General features: G+C 46.6%; 2 protein-coding genes across 2 annotated transcripts; both read left to right on the forward strand.

Moving 5' to 3' along the window:
- Window positions 1-2,114: 2,114 nt before the first annotated feature.
- Window positions 2,115-4,965, forward strand: LOC109425971 (pickpocket protein 28-like). Its single transcript, XM_019701390.3, has 6 exons — window positions 2,115-2,464; window positions 2,522-2,960; window positions 3,019-3,179; window positions 3,239-3,601; window positions 3,660-3,868; window positions 4,886-4,965. Exons 1-6 carry the CDS (start codon window positions 2,115-2,117, stop codon window positions 4,963-4,965), a joined length of 1,602 nt encoding a protein of 533 aa, XP_019556935.3.
- A 6,650-nt stretch (window positions 4,966-11,615) lies between these two features.
- Window positions 11,616-18,027, forward strand: LOC134290811 (uncharacterized). Its single transcript, XM_062858014.1, has 3 exons — window positions 11,616-11,774; window positions 12,374-17,537; window positions 17,741-18,027. The coding sequence occupies exons 1-3, from the start codon at window positions 11,616-11,618 to the stop codon at window positions 18,025-18,027; spliced, it is 5,610 nt and encodes a 1,869-aa protein (XP_062713998.1).
- The last annotated feature ends 1,582 nt before the right edge of the window (window positions 18,028-19,609 follow it).

Here is a 19,609-nt window from a genome sequence, read left to right on the forward strand (position 1 = left end):
GAATTCAAGAAGCATCAGAGGAATTACCATGAGTTTCAGACACGTTACAGAGGCGTTAAATAGGCGTTTTCGGGGGTTTCGCAGTGTTTTAAGTGCGTTATATGAGATTCGAGGTGGTTTAAGGGGGCTTTCGAAGGCATTCCATGAATATTCAGAGAAGTAACAAAGGCATTTTCGGGTGTTTCGGGAGTGTTTCAGGTGCGTTACATGGGGTTTGAGGGGGTTTAGAGGGATTTCGGTGGCATTTCAAGAAGCTTCAGAGGAATTCCGGTGGATGATAGAGGCGTTACAGTGGCGTTACATAGGTGATTTCAACGGTTTCGGAGGATTATTATTGGTTTCAGAGGGAAATACACATAAGACCCTCCGAAACCTATGAAAACGCCCCTTAAGCCCTCTGTAATGATTCTTAAACCCACTAAAAATCGCCCAGGACTCCCGTTTCTATAATGTCTCGCTCGAATGCCGGCTGAAAGTCCCCTGAAGCTACTTGAAATGCCTCTGTAACGTCTCTGAAACTCACCGAAAATCTTCTGAAGCTTCCTGAATGATCTTGATATCCCCTAAAACGCCCCTTCACCCTCCCTGAAACGCCCTGTAACCCCTTGGAACGCCACTGAAATGCCCCATGAGACTTCCGGGAACCCATTTTCGCATCTACTTACAGTGACTAGATTTTGGCATGTTTTTTTTAAACAACTTGGTTTTTTACGGCGTTTTTTTTTTGGTTTTTAACGCGTTTTTACGCATTACCATTCCCGTTGTTAAAAAAAACTTCAGTGTATTGATTTTTTTTTTCAACTCCTAGAAGTATTCTGGTGTAATAGGTACCTAATAGTGTCCGGCCATTTGGCCAAATGACGTTTGGCCAAACGCCGTTTGGCCGAACTATGATCGAAGAAATTCAGGGGTGAGGACTAGCTCTGGGTAACATTCTAGCTGCCAATGTGAGCATCAGAAGAATTTCCTTCTTTAATAATAGGCCATTCCATTGAGGAAATCAGTTGGCATTGAAACTGTTATTTTTTGTCAGAGATTTTTCCTTCTTTGAATCTTAGGCTGTTCTTTTGAGTTAAACTGATGTGGAGAACAGTGGCATGCCATTTGGAGTATATCATTCATTTTTCGGTCAAACGGCATTCGGCCAAATGGCCGGGCATCATTACCTATTACACCAGGATACTTCTAGGAGTTGAAAAAAAAATCAATACACTGAATGGCGTTCGGCCAAATGGCGTTCGGCCAAATGACCCGGGACCATACCTAACTAATTTTTTTTTGTTTTAATTATCGTGTATTCTAACTCTGAGCTAATGCTACACTTTACCTAACTAGCTCTTTGCTAAAGTAAATTGCTAGTGTTTTTCCTCCACAATCACTGAAGGATTTTAACAGGTGCATATTCCATGTATGAAGACATTCCCAACGACTGAATATGTGTAGAATTCTTGGAGAATTGCCTGAGGTATTCTTAGAAAATGTTTTCGGGAAACATAAATTCTCAGATGAATTTTAAGAGGTATTTCCGATGGAAGCAATACAGAGATTTTGTAAGCTAAAGAAGAATTTGAAAATAATAGTTTGTGGGGTGAAATGTACACTTTGTTGAATAACTCTCTGCCACTTGCAGATGTTTTTTTACAGTTTCAGAAACCTCATGTTTCAATTACGAAAACATTTACATGCAGCAATCTCCTTTACCCTATTTTTGCATTCAGGTCATTTTTTTTTGCCCAGACCCGAGCTGCTCCCAACGGGATGCTATACATATAATGGTAGAATTGATAGATGCACCGTATGCACATTGTTTTAATATTTCAATTTCATCAGCTGATTGCTGACAGACGATACTACTTGTTACAATCTAGATCAAATAAAACAAGTACCCATAGCCATCGCCGTGCAGATAATTGCTATCATGTCACTAGCAATCCCAAGACGTTGATTTCCATTTGATTCCTATCTCACCGTGTCATCGCTTCCACCCTTGAGATTCATTTGATCCCCATGGACTCAACAACCATCGATTTGGCACGCAAATCGGTCAGACAAAAAGCACATGGACGCCTATTCAAGCAAACTCAGATCCGACGACACTATTTCGTCACGAAACCATGCACAGCCCGGATCATGGCTTCCTCCGTGGTTTGTGGACCGAATACTGCCGGGGTGGTTCCATCTATGCGATGCGACACCTGGTCGCAGAGCTGCACATCGGTGAGCGTGTTTGGTGGTTCATCTGGATCGGATTGGCGCTGGTCGCCTGTTTAATGTCCATGGTTCAGCTATACGAGAAATGGAACGAAAATCCGGTGGTCATCAGCTACGATGGGAGGTTTCTGCCGGTTTGGGCTGTTCCGTTTCCGGCTGTTACGGTTTGCCCTATTGCTCGCACCCAGGTGGAACTGTTTAATTCGTCGGATGTTTATTTTCGTTTCGATGAAGAAGGAATAAGTGACAATGAGTGTGTATTATGTGGGGTCGTTGGAGGCTGAGGTTTAAGATCTGCTTATTTTTTAAGGTACGTAAGACTTCGTGCGCTGTTACATGTGTGTCCAATGATGTCGGATTTTTACGAATTCAACGCAACATTGGCAGTAAACTATGTACAAATACTTGAAAATATTGCAATTCCGTTCAGAAGTTTGTATTCTGGCTGCAAATTTAGAAAATATTTTCTAGATTGTAACGTTTACTGGTCAAAATCCATCACTGATGGCGGTGTTTGCTACACTTTCAATGCTATCGACGCTGAGAGTTTACTGAGGACTGATAATCTTCATCACGATTATTTGTATTCTGAGTCTTACCTCGATTCGAGCAATTGGACTTTGGAAGACGGATATTTAGATGATGTTCAACTGGAAACTTATCCACTACGGCCCGTTGGAGGAGGAATGGATACTGGCCTAATGCTGGTAATGAAAACTCGGAAAGTGGACATAGATTACTTTTGCGAGGTATGTACTGACCGAAATAATGCTTCGAGTCACTTATTTTGTGTTTCTATTATTGTAGGGTCCTGTAATAGGGTATAAAATTGCAATACATTCTCCTGATGAAATACCTTCCGTGCAACACAATTACTACCGCTTATCGCATAACAGTAAACTATCTTTGATTGCCCAACCAGAATTAACGTATATCACACCTGATCTTAAAAAGCACCCATATAGCAGGTAAGTGCGAGTCACTTAAAATTGTATAATTAAGTGTTAAACATCCAACAAAATTCCAGACGACAATGTTATTTCAGTGACGAACGATATCTAAGATACTTCAAAGTTTACAATAGAAAAAATTGCCTTGATGAATGCATTTCCAACCAAACTGCTCAGGAGTGTGGTTGCGTGGGTTTCTATTCGCCACGTGGCCCTGAGGTACGGATCTGCGACGGCAGAGACCTATTCTGCCCCGGTGAAGCAATTAGTAAGCTACTTGAAAAGTTAAACGTATCACAACGAAGAAGCGAAATTGAAGCACCTTGCGGCTGTCTGCCGTCTTGTACGACGCTTCAATACGAAGTGGAAATATCGAATCTCCCTTGGGACTTTGAAGCGTTTGCAAGAGCTCTAGGTGCACCAACTGAGGTGTTTGATGTGTAAGTTATGTCTCTATTTGCGGCACCTTGAACTGCAATTATATATTATAACTTTCAGCTTGGAACCAGCGGGACTGGTGGTATCACTCAAGAGCAAATGGTTGCTTCCGATGAAGCGTCAGGAACTGTTCGGTATTCCAGATATGATGGCAAAGTTCGGTGGATTATTTGGCCTAGTAATGGGTGCAAGCGTGATAAGTTTCCTGGAATTAGTTTACTACTGCATCATAAGGCCCTGGCGAAACGATTATCCTGCACGTAGTGCAGGTTGGCAAGTGTTCCCTTGGACGGCATGAACTCTGAAGAAAATTGGAAGTCGCAACGGAGACTATTTCAAACGAAACAATTCAAAATAAAGATTTATGAAGTTTATTTACTACATCTGAATTACTTTATCCGAAGATCAAGGTGGATGTGTGAAATTTGAATCACAAAGAAAAGGTTAATAACGACGAACGCAGCGCAACAGATAATAGCATTCATTTGTCGGTCAGCCCTGTAACTCACTAGAAAGACCCTACATTAACCTTTTCTTTGTCATTCAAATTTCACACATCCAACTCGATGCTCACAACCGAACAATAACGTTCGAACGATTTTATTAGTAAAGAATACGATCGGTAAAAGAATAATTAATTGTCGTCCCATTGAGCATAAATCTCTTCCCACATTATAGCAGTTACGAAACGAAGATGTATGCAAATTCGACCTAGACCCAGCAACGCGACGGGTGTATGAATATCGAATGACTGCGATGCCCTACGCCACATATAAACCGAACGGTGGCTTCTTCGGAGGCGGTCAAATATTTTAATTGGAATCTCTGCCATTCTCCGTGTCACACAGTCCAGTGCATACGATTAAAAGTGAAACTGTTTTCGAATTTATATTTGGACGACCGGCGCGGACGAGCGGAAATTGATTTTGATCTACTGATTATGTGGTAAAATGATCCCTACCATGAGCTTCTGAATGATACGAATGACGTTGCACATTCGCGTTGGTAACAGCTAAGGCCAAAGTTGTTCTGTTCAAACATAGTATTATATGAATAAATTGTTATGGATATTTGGCTCCATAAACGCAAATTGAACGTTAAGGGTAAAAAGTTTTAAAAAATCCTTTAGTAGAATGTAAGTGTTCTCAGTTTAATATGTATGTATGTATTTTTAGCTAGTCGTTCCTCCGGCATAGAAGCTACTTGCCCAGCCCACCACAATCTGCAGTGTTTTATTCGCTTCACAATATCTATCTCTTTATTTTCTTGGTATATACAATTCGTAGTTCATGTGACGCTGCCATATGCCGTTTTCCAGTTCACCGCCGAGTATTGTGCGCAGCACATTACGTTCGAAGACTCTTAATGCTCTTCGATCAACTTCTCCCAACGGTCACGATTCATGGTCGTATAAAGGAAACGGAAGAATCAGTCTTGTACAATGCGAGTTTTGTCAACAGCCAGGTCCGCAGACTGAAAGGGCCTGATGCGCAGCCGCAATCCGTCTTCTCACCACGCGAGTAACATCATTATCGCTCGTTACTTGTAACAAGTACGCTTTTCTATTTAAAAATGTTCACTGTTAAATATATAAAATCCTTTTCAAATTAAGTATGTTGCATGTTCATTCGTTTTTTTTCCATTTAAATTTAAAATTGATTCACCGCACAAAGATCTCTATCTTCAAGAGTTGCAATTGGCATACGCTTGCCCAAATGAGTTCCCTACATCCAGCTACACGCGCCCAAATGCAATGGACCCAAGCCAGCTAAAATTGAATGCGCGCAATTTGTGATGCCATCGGCGGGCATCGACCTGTCCTAAAATCCTTTCAGGATTTATTGACCTTTCCCGTTCGGCTTGCGCACTCCTACCGAACTTGGGGAGAGGAACTGACTGAAGGTTTTAAGGCGGCCGTTGGAAAGAGAGGTCACAATGCCTTTGAAGTTTCGGGTGCAAATTCTGAGAATGTTGCACTCGCGGAATTGGACTTCGTCTGATTTCGCGATTTCGAAGCCGAAGGTCAGAGCCTATCTGAGGACAATCCCAGACTTGATCGTCCACTTCGATTCGAATTGTGGAAGAGGCAAGAGTGGTCATTTTCTTGTCCCGCGTCGTGGTGTGTTGAAATAGGTGAATAAGAAATTACATGAAAGTTCTTAGTAGGATAACTAATTGATTTCCTATTCCCTTAGTGCTAGTTAAGTTTCCCAAATAGCAGCTAGTTAGTTTCTGGTGACAAATTGTGTGTTGTTTGAAGAGTAGACGGGTAAGCAGTGAATTTCGATCTGGTGTTTTGGGTCGTAATCAACGGGAGTGTAAATCCAATTAATAGATCCGTGGCAGCAAAGGCTATCGCCGGCACACCACCATTAGCCAGAAACCGCTCTTGACCCCACCTTTCGACTTCGGAGGATTCCCGGGGCACACGTGGCCGGAAGAGGGTTGCGTCACGTCAAGATACGCGCCCTGGACAGGCAGGCCGCCATCGTTTTTCCGCGTCGGAGAGCAACAATCAACCATTGTTCCATAGGACGCTCGAACGCATGTGCCGCGTTCACGCGTAAGCCCACGTTTCCAGTGGAGGAAGGATTAAGCGCGAACCGTCGGATCGCGCGTTCAACCCGGGCCGGAGTAGGCCAGAGAACACTCCGTGTGCCCACCGACGTCGCGCGTCACCGCGTAATCCACCCACAATCCACCCCACATCTCGTAAATCCATGGTAGAGAATTCGTAAGTACCAAGCATGCATGCAATCCGTTGGTGTCGTCCATGCGCATGAGACAGTACGGCACAATCGACAGCCCGTAACCGTCTCGATCTCTGAATGGGATCTGTTTGCAATCGAAGATCACACACTGATATCCGTACGAACGACACCGTCTAACACACTCGCCGCTGTAGGAGAAACGTCGCCGGCGCCGCCGTGCATTAGTAGTACGATAGCGAGGTAGAACGGAAACACACACTAGGGAAGTGTAGAAGGGGAAAGGAAGGCCTAGGCAAACATGTAAAGAAAGATCGATCGAGGAATAAATAGGTATAGGTACTCAAATCAGCTCGTTTGAATAAAGCCCTGCGTTGGTGCTTTTATAGCATGTAAAAACATTTGTAGTGTCGTTTAATAAATGCAACAGTAGTTCCCAAACGTTTTCCGTTAATGTGTAGAGTACCGAGAAATTAGTGTCTTGTGAAGAATTTTCATGTAGTGCGTGATCGTTTTCTTGTAGTTTGATTTTGTTGTACGGGGTAAGTCGGCCCGAAATCGACCTTTGACCCTCTCGAATTGAAAGTAGTTCGATTTGGAGAGACTTTCGGACTGGGCCGAAGATGATAAAACTCCGCCTAGTTGATATCGGTTTTGAAGCATTTAAGGGGTTTGCATTTGAAACTTCTAGGGCATTGTGATCGTTCGTATCTTCTATAGTACTTGGGATAGTTTAACGCAGCCAGTCAGCTTCTTTCTCCAGTTCTAAAAATTTACCCATTCCCTGGAAGGGTCTCAGGCAGGGCAAACCTGGAAACTGTTGGGTGGTCTCCTTTAGGAGTGGCGCTTAAGCCACCCAATTACGAACGGGAAAGCGTGACAGGCTGGCGGGTTACATACTAGAGTACCAAGATAAACAAATGCGTTCACAACATGAAATTGCTCACTAACTAGCACCACTACGTCTCACCACTTGAACGGTATAAATGCCTCTTTCATGATCTGACGGTTGATCCCGATGATGTTGATATCGTCCGCGAAGCATAGTTAACTGCGTGCGATGGCGAACTCGATGGCGTTCAATCGTGATTTACTACTGGTGTCGTTGTCGGCGGTCGCCAGTGAGTGATATTTCGGAGTAAGGCTACTTTGCAGGTTGACATCCGTTATTCGACTGGCTATTAAGCTCTTTCAATAGGGTAAATGCGCAGGCGGTAATGCTGCGGCATGGAATCCAACAGAATGTGGAGCTCGACGCATCCCGCAAAGGCTTCGTGCCGCAAGCCGAAATCTGCAGGGATAAGGACGGAAGCCTTCTGACTGACAAACGTGAGGTTATCGAAAGGTGGAAGCAGCACTTCGACGAGCACCTGCATAGCGAAGAGAATGTGGGCACGGGGGATCAAGACAGCGGAGGCAATCACTATGTTGGTACAGCAGATGACGGGAACGAACCAACTCCCTCGCTGAGGGAAGTTAAGTTTGCCATCCACCAGCTCAAAAACAACAAAGCAGCTGGTGAGGACGGTATCGCAGCAGAATTCATCAAGATGGGCCCAGAAAAGTTGGCCAGCTGTCTGCACCGATTAGTAATCAAGATCTGAAAAACCGAACAGCTACCGAAGGAGTGGAAGGAAGTGATAATCTGTCCCATCCACAAGAAAGGCTTCTTCTTCTTCTTTTGTTGTTGTCGAGGGACTTTAACCCGAAGGTCATTCGTCCCTCACAAGAAAGGCAATAAGGCGAGAACTTTCAAGCGTTCACGATTTTAAATTCCGCCTACAAAGTGCTATCCCAGATCATCTTCTGTCGTCTTTCACCTAAAGTAAATGAGTTCGTAGGAAGTTACCAAGCCGGTTCTCCGACGGTCGGACGACAACGGACCAGATCTTCACCGTACGGCAAACCCTCCAGAAATTCCGTGAATACCAGGTCCCAACGCACCACCTGTTCATCGACTTCAAGGCGGCATACGACAGTATCGACCGCACAGAACTATGGAGAATCATGGACGAGAAAAGCTTTCCCGAGAAGCTTACCAGACTGATAAGAGCAACGATGGACGGTGTGCTGAATAGCGTAAGAATTTTGTGTGAATTATCCTGTTCATTCAAATCTCGCCGGGGACTGCGACTAGGTGACGGACTCTTATGCCTACTATTTAACACCGCTCTCGAAGGTGTATAATGCGACGATCCGGGCGCAATGGCTGGAATACGATATTCACAAAATCCGGTCAATGTGTGTGCTTTGCGGACAACATGGACACTATCGCCAGTACATTTGGAACGGTGGCAAAACTGTTCACCCGCCTGAAACGTGAAGCAGCAAAGGTTGGACTGTTGGTGAATGCGTCCAAAACAAAGAACATGGTGGCAGGCGGAACCAAACATGACCGGTTCCGTCTAGATAGCAATGTTACGATAGACGGGGATAGATTCGATGTGGTTGACGAAATCGTCTACGTTGCATCTTACTGACGGCTGAAAACAATGCTAGCCGTGAAATACGAAGGCGCATCATCAGTAGAATTGGAAGTCGTGCCTACTACGGGCTCCTGAATAAGCTGCGGTCTAAAAAGATTCACCCACGCACTCAAGTGCACCATGTGCGAAACTCTAATAAGACCGGTGGTACTCTACGGACACGAGACATGGACCATGTTTGAGGAAGACCTGCAAGCACTCGGAGTCTTCGAGCGACGCATGCTTAGGACGATCTTTGGTGGTGTGGAGGAGAATGGTGTGTGACAGAGAAGGATGAACCACGAGCTCGCTGCAGTCTACGGCGATCCCAGCATCCAGAAGGTGGCCAAAGCCAGAAGGATACGATGGGTAGGGCATGTTTCAAGAATGTCGGATAACAACACTGGTGTTCGCGAGGGATCCAGTTGGCACAAGAAGCCGTGGAGCACAGAAAGCATGATGGGTGGACCATGTGGAACGTGACTTGGCGAGCATTGGGCGTGACCGAGGATGGAGAGTGGCAGCCACAAACCGAGCATTGTGGCGTACTATTATTGATTATGACTTATCTCAAATGTGATGTTGAGCAAATAAATGTATGTATGTATGTATTCTCAGGTTCAGCGTCTGAAATGAGCTGGGGGTGATTGAATCAAGATATGCTGAAATGGAATGTTCAACACTGTATTAGTTTACTTATATCCATAAGCCTACCTTGTAAATTTGTAATGAATTTCTGGCTTGGCATGCTTTTGGCGAATTGTGTTGTTCTACAGTGGCCTGATCTAACTGAAATCTCAGTCGATTTCATTCACATTCACATTCAAGCATACAAACGAACAATTTTCCAGCCCATTTCATGCAGTAGAACTCGACATTTACATCTTCAAAGTTTGAGAGCGACGATTGATGGTTATGATGACACCCCGTAAAGCCTTAAAGGAATCTGCAAAAAATGACTAACAGATTCTTTTGGGCAAATTTAAGACGCACTATTTGATATTCGCATGACACTGTCAAAAAGGTCAAGGAAGGTGTCAAACAAAAAGTGCGCGCATTTGGATATAACACAGAATACAGTCAATTTGTTTGTTTATAGGCTATGAAAAACGTCTCACTGATGATATTTACATTTGTTGCTTTTAATGACACTACATTTTCGTTGTCTGCTTTCTGCTTTGCACATTTTTTAATCCCAAACAAGATTGGCTGATCCTCTGGGCAACTTCGATTGTTCTGATCAGCCACGGAATAGCAACTACGATGTGTACGGCTTTGCTTTCTTGTAGGGGAAGTCCTTGAAACGATAGCTGAAAAACTAGCTCTTTCCTGAAAAAAAAAACGCATAGCCAAAACTAGAAAAAAACACGCTAAAAAATTCCGCAAACATAAACCCTGTGTTCAACTCTATACAATACTAGTATGGTTACAGTCGTCGGCAAAGTCAATCACTGCCAAACACAATGATTAATAAAAAGCTATAAAATAGGTGACAGCTATCCAGCCACATAAAAGGCATTGCAAATGATATCACGTTTGATGTCTTACATGGATCCACTCCACATACTTCAAGCCAATTCTAATCGTTCCAGCATTAGCATTCGACTGGTGCTCGCGATAACAACACAGCTGTTCAGATCTAGGAATGTCGGTCCGTCTGGCAACTTCAGAACACGTTCCACAAATGTAAATCAGTTTGTCCTATTTCCACTCATTGATTAATTGCCCCATCTTTATCAGCAGATACTGTAATATAGCGTAGGTAGTCCGATCGATAGCCACTGATCGGTATCGTTCGGTGTCATATTCACCACTGACCTCCTCGTATCGCAGAGAATACGAGAGGCAGTTTAGTTCATATCCAACCACAAGCAATATCGCGTCGCGCTCGAGTTAGGCGAGTAATTCGGTCGAGCAAATAAAAGTGCAACAGTTAATGAAAGTGGACTTTCAATAAATCGGTTGTTTTTCGTATGCAATTCTGTGTCGCGAGTTTGTGAAAAGGCGTCCGAAAATCTATCGCCAACGGTCCCGGAAGTGTAGAAACATTTTTGGTCCTTCGAGCCGGATGACCGTTGGACGATTGATAGTGGACATAGTGCAAAGGACCCGCGAACTGTGGTCCCGCCGGTCAGTGACCCGGCTAGTGAACAGTGAACAATAGTGCTCCGGCGTTGATAGAAGATCCGCCATCGTGATGTGGCTCAACTGAGCGAAGAAAAGTTGATGCTGTTACAACAACGGGTTGCGGATTATCATCGGTCGCGGCGCACCGTCCGGTGCAATAGGAGTTAATTGGCGGCGGCGGTGTACGACGACGCCGGACGTCCGCACGACGCAGGCGTAGGAGCGAGCGGATAAGCAACGAAACTTCAACTAGGACCTTGGATCAGCAGCGGTGGCAAGGGAAGTAATTGCATGTTATCTGTGGTGGCGCCATGCATGTAGGGCACACCGAATGAAGTTGTGGGATCTTTAATAAAATGGTGGTTCTAAATTGAGATTTTATTTGCATGCGAATTTTGTGTTCCCTGAGTTCAATTGACGGTTGGTCTTCGGTTCTGCTGGCTATTTTTCGGCTCGTTGTTTCACCTGGTTGGCTCCCCTCGCTTGCAGTCAAATTTGGTCGTTCTGTCTTCAGTCAATTTGTGGGTCGTCGAGTAGAGTCGCGAAGCGCGGAGTGAGTGATTTCAAGTGCAAGTGCCAGTGCAATTACCTGAACAATTGATTCCAGTGCTACCACTGTGGTTCAAGAAGGTGACATTTTGTGAACTTTAATGGACAAACAGTGTGATTAAAACTAAGCAAGATACTATTTGAAGTGGTTCGAGAGTGATTCAAAAATGGCAAGTGAACTGAAGGAGTTGAAGTCGCAACAACGGCAGGTTCGGAGTACCTTTGAAGGGATACGGCAGTTCATCCTCAAATTCAAGCCGGAGAAGCATGAAGCGCAGGTCGAAACAAGGATGGAAATCTTGGAGGAAGCGATGCAGAAGTTTTACGTACTTCGGAGGAAGATAGAAGTTCTCACCAGTGTGTGGATTTTTATCGCGAACCACTGAATGGTCCATGCTCAGCAAGTGATACATTCGCGAATGTAACATTTCATGAACCAACATGATCGGGAACGCTCCCCGAAATGCTGTTCATTCTCTTGCCCGGTTCGATACGAGAGCGCAATCAAGAGAGAAGATGCTCGATGACGCTAATGAAAGCGATGCATTCGGTAAGAATATTTTATTGTCATAATTCTTTTTTTATTGTAACTACACAACCTGCAATGTCATGAATACAGTTAAATTAAATAGTATTTCACGTTTTTAAAGCGAAAACGCATTAAATACTGATGAAAATAACGATTATTCACAGTTACCCCAAGCCAACGATGAGCGATCATCGGTAAGTGTTACACTTAGCGATGCCCGCTCATCGCCGCAGCTTGTTTATATCGGAGTATCCTCTTTGTGTTCCTTCGTGAACCATGCGACTCGACGAGAGAACATACACCGCTTGGTAATTGAAACAGAACCAACAGAAGGGAAGAAAAGCTGCCGAGTGGTTCACTGATCATTTTTTCGTCCAAACACTGGTTCTCACCGAGGAAGCTGATGAACGGGAATTGATGGAGTCTAAAGCTGACCCGGCGGACTTGCATGATCAGTTAGAAGCACTCATCGAAAAGCGGCAGTTAGAACACAGTGCGATTATCCAGCAGGCTGAGGATACCTACTGCGAGTTGAAGTCGTCCCTGCAACGTCTGCGAGCAAACCTAGTTTCCGGATCATCTTCTGGCCCATCCGTAGCGTCAATCCAAGGCCCAACAGCTCTATCTACGGTGAAGTTGCCTGAGATTCGTCTACCCAGTTTTGGCGGTAAAATCCGAGATTGGGTCACGTTTCGGGACATGTTCAGGAGCCTGATCCACCGAAATCAGCAGCTCACTGACATCGATAAATTCACTTATCTCAGGTCGTCACTAGAAGGTGAAGCGCTTCGGGAGATCGGGATGATCGAGATCACCGCTGCAAATTACATCATCGCCTGGGAACAGTTGCAAAAGCGGTATGAGAATAAAAAACTCATCGTCAAGGCTCATATCGATGCCCTATTTGCAGTGGAACCATTGAAGCGGGAGAACTACGACTCTCTTTGCCAGTTGATCAGCGAGTACGACCGCAATCTTCAGATGTTGGACAAAATTGGCGAGGACACGTCGAAGTGGAGCACGATTCTTGTTCACATGGTGTGTTCTAGACTGGACGCAGCCACTCTACGAAACTGGGAAACCCATCACGCCTCCACGCAGGTTGCAACGTACGATCAACTGATGGAGTTTCTACGCAAGCACTGTGCCATTCTCCAATCGATAGCTCCAGCAAAGTCAGCCCAAATGGAAGTAAGGAAACCTAAGTTCACCGTAAGCCATGCTCAAACTTCTGCGCCAGCTTCTAGCCGGTGCCCATTCTGCTCCGAAGAAATGCATTCAGCGTTCAAATGCCAGAAGTTCATCAAAATGAAGATTCCCGAGCGCTATGAGAAAGTGAAACGGTGCGGCCTGTGTCTGAATTGCCTGTCTCCATCGCACCTGGTTCGAGCGTGTACCGCTGGCGTGTGTAGACATTGCCAGAAGAAGCATCATTCGCTCCTCCATTCCGGAGGCTTCAACGGTGGAAGGCCTGCTGCATCAACGCCGCAGAATGACTCCTCCGGCCCACAAGCTCAGAATCGATCACAGGTGACAAACACACAGCAAACACAGCCACAAGCCCAGAACCAACCAACTCACACTCAGGCAGCTGGTCCTAGTACTAGCTCGCTCCCCATTGCAAACACAAGTTCGCTTACGCAAACACCACCACCAACCACCACAGATCCCACACTTCCAAGCAATTCCCTACCCGCCACTATACACACCTCTACACGTCAAGTCTTGCTGTCGACAGCGCTCGTTCGTGTGTCGGACAGATATGGAAATACCCAGTTAGCCAGAGTTCTTCTGGATTCTTGCTCGGAGTACTGCTTCGTTACCACGAAGCTCTCTCAAAAGCTGAGACTAGCTGAAACGTTTAGCTATCTATCAGTAGCTGGGATTGGAGGTTCAGTAGTGCAATCTACGAAGAAGGTCGAGGCTACGATATCTCCACGATCCTCCAGCATCTCCTCGTATTCCGAAACCATCCAGCTTCACGTGCTTCCAAAACTCACTTCGGAATTGCCGATCAATCCAGTAAATGTCCACGAATTGGCCATTCCGAGTGGAATGATTTTGGCGGATCCGAACTTCCACAAGCCCGGTCCGATCGACATCATATTGGGCGCGGAGTACTATTACGATTTGCTCCTCGAGGACAAGCTGAAACTATCCGACGATGGACCGACGCTGCAAGGTACCGTGTTCGGATGGGTTGTCTCAGGACGTGTTCCTGGGAATGTCGTCGAAGTTCCTACAACAGTCACTCATTCCTGTTCCACACTCGAGCTGCGAGAACTCATGGCCAAGTTTTGGGAACTGGAGTCCTGCAATAGTTCGAGTACGTTGTCGGTTGAAGAAGCTGTATGTGAAGACATATTTGAGAAGACGACTGTTCGAGACAGTGAAGGAAGTTTTGTCGTCACTCTTCCCAAGAAGGAGCACGTTATCAACCAGTTGGGAGACTCTAGGACCACCGCACTAAAAAGACTTCACGGAATGGAGCGACGATTTGCAACGAACGATCAGTTGAAGGCACTCTACATCGACTTCGTTCAGGAATACCTGTCCATGAATCACATGCGTGAGGTCGATGGTGGAGAAGACAAATTGGCGTATTATCTTCCGCATCACGCCGTACTCAAACCTGAAAGCACGACCACCAAATTGAGAGTTGTTTTCGACGGTTCCTGTCGCTCCTCATCCGGCGTATCTTTGAACGATGGACTAATGGTAGGACCTGTCGTGCAGGATGACTTGTTCTCCATCATTTTGCGCTTTCGATCATGGCAATTCGTACTGGTAGCGGACATTGCCAAGATGTACCGCATGGTCAAGGTTGCGGAAGACGATCAGCCACTTCAACGGATTTTGTGGAGGGATTCGCCTGATCAGCCTGTCAGGACTTACGAATTGACCACAGTCACCTACGGAACCGCATCAGCGCCCTATCTGGCAACCAAATGTCTCCAACGACTAGGCACAGAAGGAGAGGCTTCGCACCCAGTAGCTGCGAAGGTTGTTCGTAAGGATTTCTATGTGGACGATTTGTTAACCGGCACGGACAGTATAGAAGAGGGAAAAACTCTCGCATCGGAGCTGATTACCCTGACGAATTCAGCAGGCTTCAACCTGCGCAAGTGGAGCTCGAACAATCCCGAACTACTGTCGACGATTCCATCAGAGCTTCGAGACGATCGAACAACCCTAGAACTCGATTCGTCTACATCCGTTGTCAAAACCCTTGGACTCATCTGGGAACCTTCAAGGGACAGCTTCAAGTTTGCCGTTCCACGCTGGAGCGCAGAACCAGTAATCACCAAGCGTGTCGTTCTCTCCGATACCGCTCGTATCTTCGACCCCCTCGGACTCATCGGTCCGGTCACAGTTCAAGCTAAGATTTTCCTTCAGCAACTCTGGAAGGAGAAGTCGGATTGGGACGACCCGTTGCCAGATTCCTGCCAAGCCTTTTGGAACGAGTTTCGTTGGAACGCCAGTGCACTGGAATCTCTTGCTGTGCCGAGGTGGATAGGCTTCAATAGCAAGTTAGCATCCGTAGAACTACACGGCTTCTGCGACGCATCAGAGGCAGCATATGGTGCTTGCCTGTATTTACGGTGTGAAACCACCGACGGATCGGTCACCGTTCGACTGATAACTTCGAAGTCTCGTGTGGCACCATTGGAAGACCTCTCTCGCAAGAAGAAAAAGCAGTCGATTCCGCGGCTGGAACTATCATCAGCGTTACTTCTTAGCCACCTCTACGAAAAGTTCTGCACGAGTGTCCAGATTCCCGCCAAGGCTTACTTCTGGACAGATTCCATGATAGTCAAGTGCTGGTTATCCTCGCTGCCGTCGCGTTGGCAAATCTTTGTTGCCAACCGGGTTTCAGAAATCCAGCATATCACCAAGTCTGGAATATGGAATCATGTCGCCGGCGCTGAAAACCCGGCAGATATAGTCTCCCGAGGAATGACACCAGCCCAGCTAGCGTATCAGACTCTATGGTTTGAAGGTCCTTTATGGTTGCGCCAAGATCAGTCTACTTGGCCAAAGTCAGCAACTGTTCAATCGGAGTTGGACAGCGCGCTCTTGGAGGAAAGGCCTTCAACATCAGTTCCCGTTCAAATCAAACCGCCCAATCCCATCTTTTCGCTACGATCGTCGTTTCCGGCGCTCGTTCGCATCGTTGCCTGGGTCCGTCGATTCCGGCACAACGCAGTCTCGAGTAATCGATCCTGCAAACGAAGCGGAAATCTATCTACGATAGAGCTCAACGAATCGGAGTTGCAGCTGGTGCGGTTAGCACAGTCGGAAACCTTTCCGGCAGAAATATCAGCATTATCCAAGAACCAACAAATCAGTCCATCATCGAAACTCCTCGCAGCAAATCCCAGCCTGATGGAGGGCGTACTTCGTGTCGGCGGCCGGTTGCAGCATGCTCCCATACCGGAAGGCCGAAAACATCCGTTGATTCTCCATCACCAACATCCACTGACGAAATTGATAATGGAACATTACCACCGTAAACTTTTCCACGCCGGACAGCAACTTTTGATTAGCTCCGTCAGGGAGAAGTTCTGGCCACTACGAGCCCGAGATGTCGCACGTTGGACTATCCACCGGTGCGTGTCGTGCTTCCGGAACAAACCAAAGGTCCATGAACAGCTGATGGCCGATCTACCCTCCGTCCGGGTCACACCCGGAGCAGTCTTTCTGAAGGTCGGAATCGATCTGTGCGGACCTTTCTACATTCGATACCCTGGTCGGAAAGCCACACCGATAAAATCCTTTGTGTGCATTTTCGTTTGTCTGGCCACCAAGGCCGTACACTTGGAGATTGTAGCAGACCTGTCAACCCAAGCCTTTCTGGCGTCGTTCAAACGGTTTGTTGCCATCCGCGGCAAGCCACGGTTGGTCATGTGTGACAACGCAACCAACTTCGTTGGAGCGAACAAGGAGCTCGAAGCAATCCGTCGGCTGCTGAACAATCAACAAGTCCAACATGCGATGGTGAATGCGGCACTGGAAGATGAAATTGAGTTCAGGTTCATCCCGCCGCGCACCCCCAATTTCGGCGGACTTTGGGAGGCGGCCGTGAAATCCTTCAAAGGTCACTTTCGGAAGACGATCGGAGATCGAGTGTTGACCTACGACGAGTTCCACACCGTGGTTCATCAGGTTGCAGCGATTCTCAACTCTAGGCCGTTGACTCCGCTGAGCAATGATCCGACCGATTTCACTGCGCTCACTCCAGGCCATTTCCTGGTAGGTCGGCCGCTCACGGCGGTTCCAGAGCCGGACCTGCAAGAGGTTCCAGAAAACCGGCTCTCTCAATGGCAACGCACTCAAGACTTTGTTCAGCAACTATGGAGAAAATGGAAAACGCAGTATCTCTCCGATCTGCACAACAGAACGAGATGGTCTCGTAAACGGGACAACATTCATGTTGGAACCATGGTTCTCGTCAAGGAGGACAACCTGCCACCCCAAAAGTGGCGGCTAGGGAGAGTCACCGAGATTTTTCCGAGCCAGGACGGAAACGTCCGCGTGGTGAGCGTCCGCACCCAGGATGGTGTCTTCAAACGGGGAATTTCCAAGATTTGCATCCTTCCTATTCGGGACAACGACCAGGAGTCCCCATCGGAGGAGCAATAGCTTTTCCAACGAGGTGCTTCGGCACCGCGGGGGGCCTCAACTGATGGTCCTCCGCAGTCCAGTTAAGTAGTAATTTTATAGTTCAATTCAAAAAGCTCAAGGAATGTTTATCCCCCATAGCTGCACCCGCGTCCCGGCCAACGGGACGGGCCGGTCATCATCTAGAAGTCGTCAAGTTCATCCGTTTGCCAAACCGTCATTCGTCCGTTTCGCATGAAGCTTGTCCTGTGTCGTCACACATGTTCTGTCCAAGGTTTTGGTGCACGGTCTGCTTTCCCAATTCACAAGGTCTTCCTCATCACCTAATCAAGGTCGTCATCGAATGTCATCCCGAGAGCGAAGGGCCCTTCGCTCGTTCCGTTGGTCCTACCCGATCGGTCATCAAGCGAATTGATCACTCGCACTGAAGGCCAACGTCAATCCAGGATCAGCACTATAGACGTCCATAGCATGCGACCACCAAACCAATCGCTACTACTCCGTAGCATCACCGCGGTGCCAGGGGCACCCGCGGAGGCCCGGACGCAAGGGCCTCCGCTCCAGGCAAGTTGTTTCGAAATTGTTCATTTCCTCGTAAAAAGCTCCCCATGTTTTGTAGAATCGTGCACCAGTTCAGGCCAGGAGGCCTGCACCCATCGGCGGCAGAGGCCCGCCGAGAGATACCAGGACACAGCCCGAACGTTGAACCCATCCAGCTCCATCCGGCGAACCGAAGATGACCAAGGCCAGCAGAAGTCCATTTCCCAGTTGTCGTCCGTTTCCGATTGGAATTTCCTCACCATTTTCGGACGGTAAGCCCTCCTCCTCTTCTTGGCGTAACGTCCTCATTGGGACAAAGCCTGCTTCTCAGCTTAGTGTTCTATGAGCACTTCCACAGTTATTAACTGAGAGCTTCCTCTGCCAATGACCATTTTGCATGTGTATATCGTGTGGCAGGCACGAAGATACTCTATGCCCAAGGAAGTCAAGGAAATTTCCTTTACGAAAAGATCCTGGACCGACCGGGAATCGAACCCGTCACCCTCAGCATGGTCATGCTGAATACCCGTGCGTTTACCGCCTCGGCTATATAAGCCCACCGTCACCGAAGCAGACGATGCAGTCCATCTCCAGTACAGCCGTACTCAAGTCGGTCAAGGTCACCAGTCACAGCAGCAGCAGCAGCAGTAGCAGTAGCGAACCAGCAGTTACCCGAAGTGATGTTTACATCGAAGCAGCAATCGTAGGCCATGAAGTATTGAAACGAGTGTGAAAGCAATAGTAGTATGTAGGAAACAGCTAGATCTTTGAAGTACAGTAGCAGACAAAATTTGAATTCTTTAGATGGGTTGAAATCCTAACGATTTCAAGGCGGCCGGCATGTTCAGATCTAGGAATGTCGGTCCGTCTGGCAACTTCAGAACACGTTCCACAAATGTAAATCAGTTTGTCCTATTTCCACTCATTGATTAATTGCCCCATCTTTATCAGCAGATACTGTAATATAGCGTAGGTAGTCCGATCGATAGCCACTGATCGGTATCGTTCGGTGTCATATTCACCACTGACCTCCTCGTATCGCAGAGAATACGAGAGGCAGTTTAGTTCATATCCAACCACAAGCAATATCGCGTCGCGCTCGAGTTAGGCGAGTAATTCGGTCGAGCAAATAAAAGTGCAACAGTTAATGAAAGTGGACTTTCAATAAATCGGTTGTTTTTCGTATGCAATTCTGTGTCGCGAGTTTGTGAAAAGGCGTCCGAAAATCTATCGCCAACGGTCCCGGAAGTGTAGAAACAACAGCAATTCATCCGATCAGTAACACCCCGAATGGTATTGTAAAAGATCTGCCGCTAGAGATAGTGGTTTCATCATACAATAACACAGCACATATATTGTAAAGAATGGTAAACTTTTAAACTTTATGAAACGATGAAATGATATGATTTAATTCAAGAAATGCAGAGTTTTGAAAATTGCCAATTCAATACCAATTCCAGACACTTCGTT

The sequence above is a fragment of the Aedes albopictus genome, chromosome 3 (genome assembly GCF_035046485.1).
Source record: "Aedes albopictus strain Foshan chromosome 3, AalbF5, whole genome shotgun sequence".
Taxonomy (NCBI): domain Eukaryota; kingdom Metazoa; phylum Arthropoda; class Insecta; order Diptera; family Culicidae; genus Aedes; species Aedes albopictus.

What these genes read in the sequence shown, in the direction of transcription:
- LOC109425971 (XM_019701390.3), top strand. Translation starts at nt 2,115, where the DNA reads ATGCACAGCCCGGATCATGGCTTCCTCCGTGGTTTGTGGACCGAATAC. An exon ending in ACATAGATTACTTTTGCGAG is followed by an intron (nt 2,961 to 3,018) that starts GTATGTACTGAC and finishes CTATTATTGTAG; the next exon opens with GGTCCTGTAATAGGGTATAA. An exon ending in AAAAAGCACCCATATAGCAG is followed by an intron (nt 3,180 to 3,238) that starts GTAAGTGCGAGT and finishes ACAAAATTCCAG; the next exon opens with ACGACAATGTTATTTCAGTG.
- LOC134290811 (XM_062858014.1), top strand. Translation starts at nt 11,616, where the DNA reads ATGGCAAGTGAACTGAAGGAGTTGAAGTCGCAACAACGGCAGGTTCGG. An exon ending in AAGCGATGCAGAAGTTTTAC is followed by an intron (nt 11,775 to 12,373) that starts GTACTTCGGAGG and finishes GTTCTCACCGAG; the next exon opens with GAAGCTGATGAACGGGAATT. An exon ending in GAGCGTCCGCACCCAGGATG is followed by an intron (nt 17,538 to 17,740) that starts GTGTCTTCAAAC and finishes TATCCCCCATAG; the next exon opens with CTGCACCCGCGTCCCGGCCA.